General features: G+C 41.8%; 2 protein-coding genes across 4 annotated transcripts in view; both read left to right on the top strand.

Moving 5' to 3' along the window:
• The window catches only part of LOC138003865 (transcription initiation factor TFIID subunit 8-like), a 15,234-nt gene extending 12,102 nt beyond the window's left edge, over positions 1 to 3,132 (top strand). Inside the window, exons 6-7 of the mRNA XM_068850143.1 lie at positions 572 to 639; positions 2,448 to 3,132. Coding sequence (XP_068706244.1) covers positions 572 to 639; positions 2,448 to 2,641 — 262 coding nt within the window. The 3' untranslated portion in view covers positions 2,642 to 3,132. The remainder of the gene's footprint in view (positions 1 to 571; positions 640 to 2,447) is intronic.
• Positions 3,133 to 4,701: 1,569 nt separating this feature from the next.
• Positions 4,702 to 15,000, top strand: part of LOC137979997 (aquaporin-3-like) — a 17,661-nt gene continuing 7,362 nt past the window's right edge. Inside the window, exons 1-5 of one of the 3 annotated variants that reach the window (XM_068827335.1) lie at positions 4,738 to 4,795; positions 4,886 to 4,926; positions 6,345 to 6,452; positions 6,546 to 6,672; positions 10,491 to 10,628. In XM_068827335.1, the coding sequence (XP_068683436.1) occupies positions 6,369 to 6,452; positions 6,546 to 6,672; positions 10,491 to 10,628 (349 nt within the window). In that variant the 5' untranslated portion in view covers positions 4,738 to 4,795; positions 4,886 to 4,926; positions 6,345 to 6,368. Of the gene's footprint in view, positions 4,796 to 4,885; positions 4,927 to 5,717; positions 5,849 to 6,344; positions 6,453 to 6,545; positions 6,673 to 10,490; positions 10,629 to 15,000 lie in introns of those variants that run through there. The other 2 variants (XM_068827319.1, XM_068827328.1) reach the window with 2 other exon arrangements.

Below are 15,000 nucleotides of genomic sequence, written 5' to 3'. Positions count from 1 at the left end.
TTTTGACCCATAGCAGAGGTTCCTTTTCTCGTAGTCGTCAGCCCAGCGAACGCAAAAAGAAAAGAGATTTCTGCAAGCAGGGAAGCTATTTTTATACAGCATTCAAACACCACACTTACTTTTCAGAAAACAGGAGAAGAACCCTCGAGTCAGGGTTCAGAGTTCGTGGAAAATGCACCAGCACACTACACTGAGTGTGCAACACAGGGTATTCTCGGACAGTCACCATCCAGGTTTAACCCCATCCAACAAGATGCAACACGATGCGATAGTACAATATTCTACTCAAACTAAATATAACTACCGAAAGAGAGAGACAGAGAGAGAGAGAGAGAGACCTTTAGCGATCAAATTTGATGGCATGCATAGATAAATGAATTGTATGTCAGTATCTCTTAATGGTATTTGTGACCTCACACGGGAAAACGGTAACTAACGCCCTACCGTTAAGCGGACTAAACTAACAGCTAACTAGCAGCTACTAACGTAGAAGTAACGGTATTTGACGGTTGCTGGCTCTTTGAAAGGCTCCTTTAACGATAATTTCTTATAGTTATTTTTGATTTGGCAGATTTTTAGCAAAGACAGCCGAGCTCAGTTCTGGGATCTGTGAAGGTTTGGATGCGCCAGCTTTTCCATGTAAGTCTGGAGATTGCATTGTCAAAGACGGTCTCTGACATTCATGTTGGGTGGCAGCACTCACATTTCTGTTTTCAGGAGTCCTTTTCCTTTAGTTTTTTTTGTTTTAGAGTCACCTCATGAATTCCCCAGGGCAGGAAAACCCTCGTTAGGTGTTCACCTGTGAGAGCAATCCGTGTATTGCAGAAGCTTCACTGAACTGTAGAGCTAAGGACGTAACATAAATACGGGACATCCTGGGTGTGGACAAAGGACTGTGAAGAATTGAGGATTGATAAAGAAAGAAAAAGAATAAAGAATAAAGTTGATAGTGGAAGTGCACTTAGATAACAAGCTCTCATTTTACAGATTAAGTCTGAGTGCCCATTTCAGTGATTAGGTCTAAACTTTCGTTTATCTTATTGCTATAGCAATATTTAGTTCTAGGAACGGATTTAGAATGGTCACTTTTTTAGGGTTATGGTTGGTGTGTATATCCATGAGATCCTTGCCATCATTTGGCTATTTACAAAGCGTGGTAGAGTTGAATCCGGACGAAACGACTCGTTTCCCCCGCCCTAGCCGTTGCGCGGCTTCGTCGTTAGCAACAACGACGACGACGTCTACGAGAACACCACACTCGTGCGTTTGGTATATTTCCTCACCGTTCTCGCCCTGACAGCGACGCCAAATAATCAAATTTGAGGTTGCATGGAGGACGTAAAAGTCTTTCGCGATTATTCCGTCTCGTTCACGTCATACAATATGGGCGAAGTATCCTAAAATTAAATTGGTACGAGCGGTTTTAGACTGAAAATAGAGAATGAAAGATTCTCTGTTGCATGCTCACGTTGTCGTGAAAACCTAAAATTTAGTGATTTCACGTGGTCGTCACGCAGAGAACCGCAAAAATATGAGCTGAAATCCGTGCCGCACGTGCAGCACGATTATTTATGCTCTTTTAACCAATGACATCATTGTTTTCTGGCGTTTTCGTCGACGTCGTCGTCGTAGATCTTAAGCTCCCTATTGACCCGTGGCCCTTAAGGGCGAAGGGTCTAATTGTTTTAGTATCAGACTTGATTGATTAGAGTGTAATGTGAAGTGCCAACTAGTCGGACAGAAAAGGCAATAACAAAGTTAGCAAATGCAAGTTGAAAATATATTTATTTGGGAATAAAACGAAAGAACGCTCTGACCAGAGTTTTTCTCTGTCCTTGTGTGGATCCATTTCGATCAGTAGGGCTAACGCTCACGTGGTTCATATGGGGTAGAAACTTAGCACTTCAAATTACACTCTAATCAGTTAAGACTATTACTAAAAGTCTTCTAGTAGCGTAGCCAATCAAAATGCAGCATTTGCATTAGTCCACTAGTTGGGTGATACTAATTCCTTTGAGTCAGTCCTTTCTCGAGTAAATTTATTTTTAGGAACAGGTTTTTCCTGCGAAAAGTATCAGATTTCCTTTGACGCTGAGATAACTTTGTTTTGATTGGCTTTTACAACAGTGGGCGTGCTGAATCTCCCAAGGGAGATATGAGGCTTCCCTTGATGAGCTTCTTACGCAGTCCATTTCAATATTATTCCTGGCACGTGCAAAGATACTTTCCATCCCCAGGCTCATGCCAATGCCGAATGACTTGGAATAATCGGGAAATGATTTCAATAACCGGAAGATATATTTTGACATAACGTTTTCATAGCCGTCGTCGTCTTTGTCCCGTTGTGCACGCTATACCAGTTCTTTAACTGCGAGCCGTGAATCGGCCGGAGTAAAAGCCACCTTTGGCCGCTTGTTCTTACACATTCTCTTTTCTTTTCCCAACAGTACTTGTAAATGAATCTCCAGTGTTGCCCTACTTAACTGCAGTCGGAGATCTTAACGAGCTTGAACTGCCTCTTCAAGAGTCTTCCATCAGAGATTCGCCATCAAACGGCATGGTCGTGACAAACACGGACTCGTTTGACAATCCTTACTTACGACCGGCAAAAAGGATACGAAAAACTCTGAGAACGAGTTGATTGGAGTGAAAGCCAGTCGTGGCTGGCGATATAGTAATTTTTGAACGACTGGGAGGGGATTAACGTGAACTGCTTGTAGTCTCCCATTCTCAACTCAATAACTCAATGCAAATGAATTAACTGCTGAGCAAGCGGAGGTACATGTAAATTAAAAAACTCAAAGCTCGACTGTTTCATTCAACCTTCGTGGCTTCGTACTCTTCAGACTTGAGCAAAGACGGGAGACTCAATGCCGACAATTTAGGGTTATTTTAAATATAGCTGTGTAGAAGCATTTAGTCAGTTTTTTTTACTGACTGTCAAATTTTACAAATATGCGGACCTCCAAATCACATTTTGTTTACTGCCTTTTTTTCGTTATTGTTGATATGTGGCACTTAATAGCGCTTACAGAATCTTGTTAACTGCAAACAAATTGAGTGGTTTAAAGAGGAAACATTTTTATTTGAAGTCATTTTCTACTTCCTTTACAATAAAAAAATGTTTTTAAATTAGCCTAAAAGAGTTGATTTAATTTTTTTAAACACAATGACATTGTCACGCAATTGTTGCCGTGACCACGCTAAGAACCAATCAGATTGCAACATTCGAAACCCGGCAAGCTCTCCTAGACAAATGGCAACTTTCCCGCCCTTTTAGCCCGTTTGATGTACAGTCAACTCTCGTCGTTATAGCGGACACGCCCAGGGACGTCATTTAGTGTCCGTACTAGCGAGAGTCCGTAATAGGGAGGGGTAGGGGGGGGGGTGTGCGCAAGGCGAGAGTGGATTGTAATGACGGAGTTTGAATGCTTCATGGCGCTGGTTGCTCGTTACTCGCCTTCGCACTTGGTTTTCATAGTAGATCGAGTTTATGTTGACGCGCTGCCGATCAGTTTTAGTCGAAGGTGGTGTTATGGCATGGGGTTGATTCAGAGTGTAAGAGTTTTGAAAACGACTTTCGCATGCGACTAGAAGTATACCATATACATATATGTAACATATATAATTTTAAGTTTAAAGGTGGAGAGTTGTTACTCGAATTGCATGAGGAGCTTTCACACATCATCATCTGATGATCGCTTAGTGCGTGAAAGTCGAATAACAATTCTCCATCTCTACCCTTCTAGCAGAGTCTCTTTCGATCTTCCTAGATAAGTCGGGAAGAGGAAAGTAGACTCTGCTCGCCGCCTCCACATTATTTGATTTGCCGCTCATCCAAAGAATTGGATGAGTCAGTCCAGTTTCGACTTGTCAAACCTGTTTTTTTTTATTTTTGCGCATGATCAGTCGCCACGCGTCATCAATATTTTGAAATTTACAACAACGTGGCAATTTTAACTGTTAGAATTCCCATGAGTTTTTCCTATATGTGTCGGTTACAGAAACTAGCCTGACAGAAACCTATAAATTTTTCAGTAAAAAAATAAAATGGCATTTTTAAGATATATGGACTATCTTGAGTTTCCAATGAAATGATTCCTTGATTGTCGTGTGTTTGCCGGAGTTGTTCGAAAATATTCCGACTTCTTCTTCTTCGTTTTGTGGCTACTGGTCACGCGTGACTGACACCGGATACATAAATTTTCAATTTTTAACGCATGCTCAATACAAAATGTGGAAGCGGCGAGCAGAGTCTACTTTCCTCTTCCCGACTTATCTAGGAAGATCGAAAGAGACTCTGCTCGCAGGGTACTCCATCTCTTGCTCTTCTTAATTTTCATAGAGCACTCCCAAAATAAGTGAAACTACCTCATAACTTCATTTATATGTAACATATATATATATATATATGCAAAATTAATGCACAATAGAATTTGACAAAAGAGCGCTTATTCCCGAGGAGCCCCTCCCTCATGTTACCGTCCATTCCCTGGTTCATTCTGCAGTCAGCAGCAGAATTAAAAAGATTTGGGAACCAAATTGATCAGCGATGTATATTCTCAAATATGCCTCACATTCCTTCTTTTTCGCCTTCAAATACCAGTAATAAAAGAAGCTATTTATCAAAATTGGTTGTCTTCAGAAAATAAATCACGGGTGGGTATCTCTTCAAGTTTGCGTGACGTAACAGCGTGACTTGGTCACGCTAAATTGTTTATCCCTCACTCGGTTGCCAATTAGTTGCACGGGATAAAGGCATGAACGACTGCGCGGAGTTGTAGATTCGAATCAGGTAATTTAACCACCATTAATGTGAATGTGGGAAAAGATTGACTGAAAACGATCGAATCGAAAATTAACCGATTCGCTCCATTTTTCGCAGAATATTGTTGGTATTGACAGGACAAAGGAGTCAGCTGTAAAGTGAGCATGTTTTGGCAGATAATCCTCAGACTGGCTCTAAGATTTAATTCGTCACGTTCTCCATATGACATATTGCGGTTAAAAAACGGGGTTGAAATTTCAAATCATAGCTAATCATGCGACGAAGAATCACCTTTCATATCTTTCAAGAATATCCCTCATTCAGCGCGATTGATCTTTGAACATATGTCCAAACACAGTCTGTGTACAATTGAAAATTCGCTAAGTTTCACCATTGTCTACGTACCCCTAATTTATCATGTTTTTCCGTTGCTATTTTTTATTAATTTACGATGCTTTTTCCCCTCGAAAAAATTAGCAAATATACATATTAAAAGATATACTGAATTGTAATATATTGACATGAGGACCCCACCCCAAAGACTTGGGTATTCTTCATGTTTACCTTACGTTCACAAACCTCCTATAGAAGATTGAATTTATAGGTCAACGTGAAATAAAATTATCTTTAATTTCGAACCATTATCGTCAAAGCTTTTGAATACTGTTTGAATTCTTGACGTAGTAAATGAAGAACAGTTAAGCTTGGGCTTTCAGTAGGCTTAGCTGCTGCTGGTGACCCACAGTTCAACATTTTCAGATCATTGGTTGTTGCAGTTCTTGTTCATAAAACGTTGGACTATGCATCGTGCAATGTTGAATGCTAAAATACACCATTCAATATGTTGAACATTGTTGAACGAAGTTGAACAAATATAGAGAAGTGCTCTATTCCGTTTTAACCAGTTGCCACGTATTGGAAGGCTGTAACCAATCGCTTTCCACTATACTGATTTGTCACGCAAGTAATTGTCAGACTCAAAACACAACAGTTACAAAGAAGATTGGCAGGAAACGTTCTTCACCAATTTGCGCTGTTTTTTTGCTCAAAGAGACAGAAGTGTTCCTTAGCCATTGTAAGGTACAAAATAATTTAATTATTACATAGATAGTGATGAAATACCAGGATTTTCCTTTGTCTAAAAAAAACATATCTTCACCGTTTTTTCTGTAATATAACTTTTCGCTACTACATTCAGTAAAAATTTGAAACTCGATTTGACATTATCATGATTTTTTTCATATATAGTTTCATGCTACACAATGTCCGTGTTTTCGCGGTTGGTGACCAATTTTCGCCATTTCAAAAATGAATAAAACGAGTTGTTTGTTTGTTTTTTTTAAATTTGGACATTTCATCAGTATCTATATCATAAACAGAACATTACATAGCCGCTTGGGGATTGGAATTTTAGCTTCACTCTTCAGAGATAGTATCCCCATGCGGCCATGTAATATTTAATTATCCTCTATTTATTTACACCCAAATCTTTTCAGTTTTAAATAGCTTGATAACTTTTGTATATGTGACCCGACTCACTTACAACAACTTTTTTCCTTTGGTTGACTTCTTTTAGATCGGATTCCTCGAACAATTTATTATGGTACTGAGTCGTTTTCAGGGCAGATTGTCGCCTTTTATGAGAGAAGCACTCGCCGAATTCATTTCTACATTTATTTTAGTGGTATGTGACGATGTTCAATTCGCTTTTTTTCTTAAAATGGAAATTGCCATTGTTTGTTGCATTTTTTGGATGAAATTTCTTTATTCTTTTCAGTCTTTCGGCTTGGGATCAGTAGCCCAGATGGTTCTTAGTCGTGGAAAGTTCGGCTCGTTTTTGTCAGTAAACTTCGCCTGGGGAATCGCAGTTACAATGGGCTGCTATTGGGCGGGAGGAGTATCAGGTAAATCCAGTAGTGCATTAACCGTGATTAGCCCCCGATTAGCCAAGCGAAGTAGAGCTGATAGTGATGAGAACCTTCGCGCGAAGTCTGTTTTGACGTGATATATGGGATTTCGTCTCAAATTCAGTGCTATTGTTTTGCGTACAGAATACAGGATGCGAGAAATTCGGAGATCCACATTCGCAGTCGTCCGTTCGTCCCAGACGACTAAAAATGAGTATAATAACCCCAAGGGTCGTCCGTTGGACGAGTGAAGTTTTGATAGATGTCTTTTCATGAATTAAACAGAATAATACTGCAAGGCGGGTTGTACGGCTGTGAAGATGTATATAATGATTAGAAACGCTTCTCGGGCTTTGCGTATGGAGTCACGAGATGTGCGGATGAGTTCCAATAAGTTCCTGACAGGGGCCAAACACTTGAACCCAAAGGTATAAGCAAAAGAGAAAAACTGTAAATAATAACCACATGGCCACAATAAGGCCGTCATTAACAAGTCATCAAACTCGCCAGTTCAAACTATCAACACTTGCAATTGCCGCGACAAGGGGTCCTGCCCTATGGACGGAAAGTGCAACGAGCGGAATGTCATCTATCAAGCGGAGGTCACAACATCGCACTCAAAGCAAACCTACATTGGTCTTTTGCGACATACCGTTGAAATTGCGGTACAGAAACCATACATGTTCATTTAGAAATGAACGCTATAGAAATTCCACTGAGCTTAGTAAATATGCATAGACCTTGAAAGACAAGAAAGTTGTGCAGTTGTGTTGGGATGCAGGGATAGCGCAGTGGTGAGAGCACTCGCCTCCCACCAATGTGGCCCGGGTTCGATTCCCAGACTCGGTGTCATATGTGGGTTGACTTGTTGGTTCTCTGAGCCGCGGTGGCCTCATGGTCAGTGTGCTCCACTCCGGATCGAGTGGTCCGGGTTCGGGTCCTGGTCGGGGATATTGTGTTGTGTTCTTTGGGCAAGACACTTTACTCTTACGGTGCCTCTCTCCAGCTAGGTGTATAAATGGGTACCGGCGAATCTAATGCTGGGGTTAACCCTGCGATGGACTAGCATCCCATCCAGGGGGGAGTAGAAATACTCCTAGTTGCTTCATGCTACAGAAACCAGAGATAAGCGCCGGCCTGATGGGCCTTCTAGGCTCGTAACAAACTTTACCTTACCTTTACCTTTTAAAACCGAGAGGTTTTTCTCCGGGTACTCCAGTTTTCCCCTCTCCTCAAAAACTAACATTTGACTTGATTTGTGTTAATTGCTGCATGATTTCAGTTTACTGTGTCCCCAATTAGCGCTCGAGCGCTAGAACGAATAGCTCCTGATAATTGCTTCGTAAGAAGCATGAAACTCAGAGTATCAAATAAATGTTTTTAACCTAGTTCAAGTCTATATATCTCTCTATGTATATACAGTTAAATGATTTGCAGTTACAATTTTTTGAAATTCAAATATAAGCCATAAGAAAACTAGATATGAGATTACATAGATTGTAAATCATCTGCAAATCCTTTAACTCCCTGAAGAAGTCAGGCCGTGCCTGATGAAATATTGGTAAATCAAAAAATATATATACCCTCGCAGCCGTACAACCAGCCTTGCAGTATTCTGTTTTAAATCTACAAATTATTTGCTGGTTAGATCTCCCAAGATCCAGCACTTCCACTTTTTTCAGCTGGCCCTTGTATAAAAATTGTCTTTTCATGAATGCCATCAATTTTTTAAATATAGAATTTACTTTCGTTGTGATCGCTTTTCGTTCAATGGAAACTTCCAGAAAATAAGGAATCAATATGCAGCTTTCCTAAGCTTGGGCGCCACCTTTGACCACGCGGTATTTTCCATGAAACGACTACAGCCTCAACTTTCGTGTATCTCATCGCTAGCTCGGTTGTCAGCAAGTCGTTTAGCAAGAGCAAAGGGTGACTTGTGGTCTCAGCTGATAATGTGGCGTTTGGTACACGCAGGAGCCCATGGCTCCTCGTACAAGGTGTTTCGCCACCTCCCGCAAAAAGGAAAATAAGTGGAGCAGAACCTGCTGCTTACGAAAAGGAAAAAAAATCTTGGTAGCGTATAAAAGGAGTTAGGACAATGTGCGAGCCAGCGAGCCATGACTGCGAGCGAGCCAACATAGCGAGCCATGCGAGTCAACATGCGAGTCACACAGTTATTGAAAGCTAACCGCTTTAAAATGGGTGCTTAGACTTAATAACTGTTTATCAGCGCTATTTGAAATGGGTGCTTAGACTCGCAGATTGTCCAGCCCCATATAAAAGAAATTAAAGACACTAGACAGGCGCGTCGAAACTTTGGGTCTTTGGATCGTATCTTCTTAAACTACATTCAAGTACGTTTTGCCGTGGCAGATATGGACCACTGCAAATCGGGTTCCCACGATGCAAATAACTTCATCCTCCAGATTCAAAATTCGTAATTTCTGACGAGAGTGTAAAATGAAACGCGAATGCTCAAGTTACAAGTCATTTTATCGACCATTTTCTTTACTTACGCATTTTTGCCCGGGCAAACCAAAATTTGTTCGGGCAAGTGTATCATAAGACGTACTTGCCCGGGTGACGGCTGAATATGGATCCCTGCGGGATAGAGGAACTTGCTATGAACGACAGACAGGGATGGGAGGAATGTGTCATGGGAATCCGACGGTTAGCTTCGATTAGCTTGCCATGATAATGACTATGACACGTGTTTTTGTCTCAAAATTTACCCACCTGAATTTAATCTGTTTGGATTTGTTTTGTACTTCAGTAGAAATAAAACGCAGACGGCGGAAATTAACATAGTGAATTAACTTCGCATTATAAAAATATGCTGTATAATATATTCCTTCACCGTTATATCAGCCTTGCTCTTTTTAGCTTTTTATGTATTTTTAAAACTTGACGTTTCGTATGTAGCAACATACACCACCAGAAGTGGCGCTTAAACGATCTGCATCAATTTAAAAAGCTGAAAGATAAAAGAGAAGCACTGGTAACTAGCTTACAGTAGAAATTACAATCATAGCTAAATGTTATTATATGGCAGTCAGTAGAGACACAGTTTTTCACTGCCAACGTTTACATTCAATGTTGGATTTAAGTTCTGAATCAATAAAGTTTCTTTTATTTTACAATTAAGGTCAGACCTTCCATTCGCTAAAAGTTCAAAATTGTCGCATTTGATGACATGATCTGCAACAGCGGAGGTGTGACCAGCTGTCGTGAGAGCCTTGTAATGTTCCATCTTCCTGTCACATGATCTCCGTTTGGTTTTTCCAATGTACTGAAAAAGAGTCACTGATACAACCACGCCGCTTGCAATTCAATACATGTAAAAAGGTCCAGAAATATATCTTTACTAACGTAGTAGATGGTTTACTGCTTGCTTCCTATAGGGTTGCCATGTTACACCACGTAGTAGCCTTGCCATGCATGCATTTCCCCGTTTTTACCTCAAAAGTGCATGCTCATCCCCAGAGCCCTCCGTTTCTTTTGGTCACGTGGTCGGCCACCAAACGAAATGGAGGAGAAGTGTGGGATTTTGACGTGAAACCGTCGTGAACACACACTGAGTAGACGGAAACGGAAATGACGTCATAAAGGTTGCGAGCCACCGCTATCTAGCTGCAGTCGATATGCATCATAGCCGATGTGTACAGCAAAAGGGTAGTTTGTGTTCTCTGGTTTTCTTCGCCATTTGGTAAAAGAATTGCTTTGCTTGTATTAATATATTTGCCATAAACTTATAACCATATTAAAAATCGACCAGGTTCGAATGAGTCGGCTTACAAGGGCCTTTCATCTTTCAGGTGCCCACATGAATCCTGCAGTAACTCTTGCCTTTGCCGTTGTAAAACGCTTGGACTGGATCAAAGTTCCCATATACTGTATCGCCCAGTTGCTGGGGGCGTTTTTTGCGTCTGCAGTTGTGTATGGAATTTACTATGGTAGGGGTAAACCATAGGTTTAGCGTTAAAAGAAGTTTTGTTTTTTGTTTTTCATTTTTAAGCTGAAATTACTAATTCCAGTAAAGATTGTCTTAAATATCTGACACCACATTCCCACCCAATCACCAGTCAAAGAAATATCACTGAATTGTAACTCTCTCGAATGCGTTTTTCACATTTTTTGACAATTGTTTATAACATTTCCACCATGCACATGCAAGGTAGGTTTGATTGTCAATATCTTCTGTTATAGGACGTGGTTGCTCCCACAGGGTTTTGGCCTCTGGGCCAAAACCCGAGGAGGCAACCTAGAAGTCCCCGCGTAAAAAGGGTACATACCTAAATTGGCAGATATTGCCACAGGCGTCCCAAGCTCAGTGGAAGCATGGCCCACAAAAATATAAGGATTTGTATGGGAATCCCGATAAAAGGCTTAAGAAGATAATTATATGAAAATATTCTCAATTAAAAAGCCTAACCTTATTGCCATTGTAGGAAACTTCCTTCCTGTGAGGTTATTTTCCAGATCCGGCGCGATTTGAACCATTTTTCAAAATCTCAGTTTTATCGGTAGAAGTCTCTCCTACGGGTAACGGGTAACGGATAACAGGTAACGAGTAACAGGTAACGGGTAACAGGTGACGGGTAACAGACAAGAAACGTTTACTCTGCAGGCTATGAACACTATTCCTCCCTTAAAACGAGTATCAGGAGGACAGCAATTGTTCGAGGCATACCTATTCGATACTCAATAAACTGCTTGCTTCTTGTTCGTTTTATGTGAGTGAAACAACTCACACTTTTAAGAAAGACACTGACTTGAAATAACTTAAACATACACGCTATTTTATGGAAGAACGTTTTCCCCTATCCTGTACCTTACTGAGGCGTGTATTAGTTTAAGCTGCCAGAGGCAAGAGAGTAAATGAGTGGTTCTTGTTTCCTATGGAAACCTCCCTTCCTATTCAAAGAGAACTTTGAACAGTGTGAAATGGTCTTCAATTGTATATGGAGAAAATTTAAACGGGAAGTGGTTAAATCAAGGAGAATAATTGTGGCGTGTTATGTTTGCTTTAATGCAATTTGTGTCAGGAAAGTAGGAAGGCCTCAATAGTCGCACTCTTTCTTTGTGTGATTTTGAGTCATTTTTGGGGGGAGTACTATGATAGGTTTCCTTGTGAGAATTTGTTTTTCCAAACGGACTATGTCAGTATCGAAGGTTTGACGAATCATGACGGATTAATAAAGTCCCCTTAATCTTATAATTAGCCCTGTGCTTGTTATCTGAAGTATCGTTTTTCTTCAGACTTTTCGACGCACGGGTGCTTTCAGTACAAGGAATTGCAAAACCCGATACCCATTACACCGGCAGAGCTTGTCACCTGTTACCCGTCATCCGGCGCCTTTTACCCGTCATCCGTTACCCGTTTCCTGTTACGTCTAACCCGTTCCCTGTTACCCCTTCCCTGTTACCTGTTACCGCTTACCCATTATCCGTTACCCGTTACCTGTTACCTGTTACTTGTTACCCTTTACCCGTAGAAAAGACCTCCCGTAAAATCCCAAGGCTGGAGACTAAATTCTCAGGAGCCACCAATTTTAGTCAAATATTCCCGGATAAAATGTTCCCACGGTCACAATTCCACGTCAGAATCAATTGACAAAGATTGAACTTTCATTTCAAACCACCATCAACGCAATAGCAGTCCTGCGAGCGACCTCAGGTGGTAATATTGCAAGAAAACAGCTTTTGAAAGGGTCGCTTTATCGCCAAAGTGGCCACGGCTTCGACCGTTGATAACAAACTGAGCCTTACCGGGGTGGCAGACCGTAGTTTGTTCCCTTGGGTCTCCCGACATGACTGCATTGACTCAAGTCTTCAAGGAATTAACAAGCAAATAAACTTTGTTCTCGAAGGATATTGTGCTACGAATATATTGTGGTTGGACTTACTGAAGCCTGTGAAATTTTTAAATTATTAGCATCTGAGAGAAAACAGTCGTGTCGGGAGACCCAGGGGAATAAAAAAAGTTGCGGTTGACAAACTACGGGAACAAATTTTATTTGCATAATTAATGTTAATTCCTTCAAGGCTAGATAAATACAGTTGCGATCGCGAACAGCCTACTACGTACAATGTCCTGTTAAGTAATGCTGTTCGTCCTTCGTAATTCGTAGTCGAAGATGACCATGACATCAGCAGGGAGCTTGCTGAGTCTATTTGTGTGCCCGGAGGTGGCTGATGAGGCCGATCCGGGCGTAGAACCAGCGTCCGCAGGTGTTGCACGTGTGGGTTGGTTGGTGGGTCTGTGTAGATGCCGCTCCGTCCTTTTGCGTCTGTCGCGTTTCTTCGGCTGCTCTGATCCTGTTGCTCTCTGCTGATCGTGCTCCGTCGTAGATGAGACCACGCCAGATGGGACGGTCGAAGGCGAGGGACTCCCACGCATCAACGTCAATTGAGAAGTCCTTGAGAGAGGTCTTGAGAGTGTCCTTAAACCTCTTTCTCTGCCTGCCGACTGTGCGCTTGCCTTGGCAGAGCTCCCTGTAGAACAGCTGTTTGGGGATGCGGTTGTCTGCCATGCGTGTGACGTGTCCTGCCCATCTGACTTGGGCCTTGCGCATGATGGTGATGATGCTGGAGTTTTCCGCGCGCCGAAGAACTTCAGTGTCATGGACTTTGTCTTGCCACCGGATGTTTCGAAGGCATCAGAGATGGAAACGATTCATTTGTTTTTCATGGCGTCTTATAAAAGCGCCATGAATGCGCAAAAGTTTGTTCACTACGACTTTCATTCTCGCATCTTTCGAGACTTCCCGGCTTCGCGAGTGTGTTTTGGAAGTTTGTCAACACGAAAGAGGCGTGACTGTGATTGGACGACTGAGACAATGCAGTCATGTCGGGAGACCCAGTAGAATAAAGACATGTGAGGTTGACAAACTATGGTCTGCCCCCCTGGTAAGGCTCAGTTTGTTTTCAACGGTGGAAGCTGTGGCCACTTTGGTGATAAAGCGCCTCTTGTCAAAGCTGTTTTCTTGCAATATTACCGTCTGAGGTCGCTCGCAGGACGGCTACTGCGTTGATGGTGGGTTGGGTTCAATCTTTGTCAATTGATTCTGATGTGGAATTGTGACCGTGGGAACATTTTATCCAGGAATATTTGACTCAAATTGGTGGCTCCTGAGAATTTAGTCTCCAGCCTTGGGATTTTATTATACCTTGACAACCGAGATTTTGAAAAATGGTTCAAATCGCGTCGGATCTGGAAAATAACCACACAGGAAGGAAGCTTCCTACAATGGCAATAAGGTTAGGCTTTTTAATTGAGAATTTTTTCGTACAATTATCTTAAGCCTTTTATCGGGATTCCAATACAAATCCTTATCTTTTTGTAGGCCATGCTCAAACTGAGCCTGGCGTGCTTGTGATATTGTAGGGGAAATCAATCTCGATTAGCTCAGCCGGGCGCGCAAGGTGGTATCGGTATTGCTTAAACGAGCGCGCAAGTGGCATTGGTATTGTTCAACACGACCGATGTGTTTTAGGAGTCACGAAGTGAAGGAGTACCAAAGTGCTGTTGAGGTTAGAGGTATTGAAAAATCAAACATTGAACATGATTTGATGCAATCGCCTGGCTCAGAAATTGATTTTGTTCGGTCACAAATCAGAATCAGGGACGGCGATTCGTCAGCCGCAAATCGAAAGCAGAGGCTTCATGTTCAGCATAAAATTTAAACGTATCTATGGTAATGGTAATGGTAATGAATTTATATAGCGCATGTTCTATTAACATATTCAATTGCGCTTTACAAGGAAGTGATCTATGGGTGAGATCGGACATCAGCATATAGAGGCGCCACTGGCAGTCGCTATCAGCCCATTAGCGATCTCACCAAGCACATGAATGAATGAAATGAGGCCTGACCACAACACCGGGAGCTCCATGCCCTACTCTTTACGAATAGTGTGTGGGTTCTTTTACGTCCCACTGGGTTGTGAACATTGAAGGGTTGTGAGACGCTGCCTACGGTTTATAGTCCTTATCCGAGAAGACTTGAAAGTCTTAACCATTTGCGGATGTAATTACAAAGGCAGCACTTTCTCCTTAGTCATTTTAAGACCCTGAGTGTTGGTCCGGCCGGAGTCCAACTCACGACCTCCTGCATGGCAGCCCGATGCTCTACCAACTGAGCCCCTGCCTTTCATACTATCGTAGGCGGAGGGAGATGTAGTGAAAAGTATTACCAGTAATGAAGTTTGTTTTGGTTTTGCAGCACTTAGTCGAAAACTGGTTTTAAAGTTCGTGGTTGATTCGACTCGACATCTCCACGATTTGTGATTGGTCAAAGTGAACACTTTCGCAGCAATTTCTCA

Source organism: Montipora foliosa, chromosome 1 (genome assembly GCF_036669935.1).
Source record: "Montipora foliosa isolate CH-2021 chromosome 1, ASM3666993v2, whole genome shotgun sequence".
NCBI lineage: Eukaryota > Metazoa > Cnidaria > Anthozoa > Scleractinia > Acroporidae > Montipora > Montipora foliosa.
This window is presented reverse-complemented; position numbering and strand designations above follow the sequence as displayed.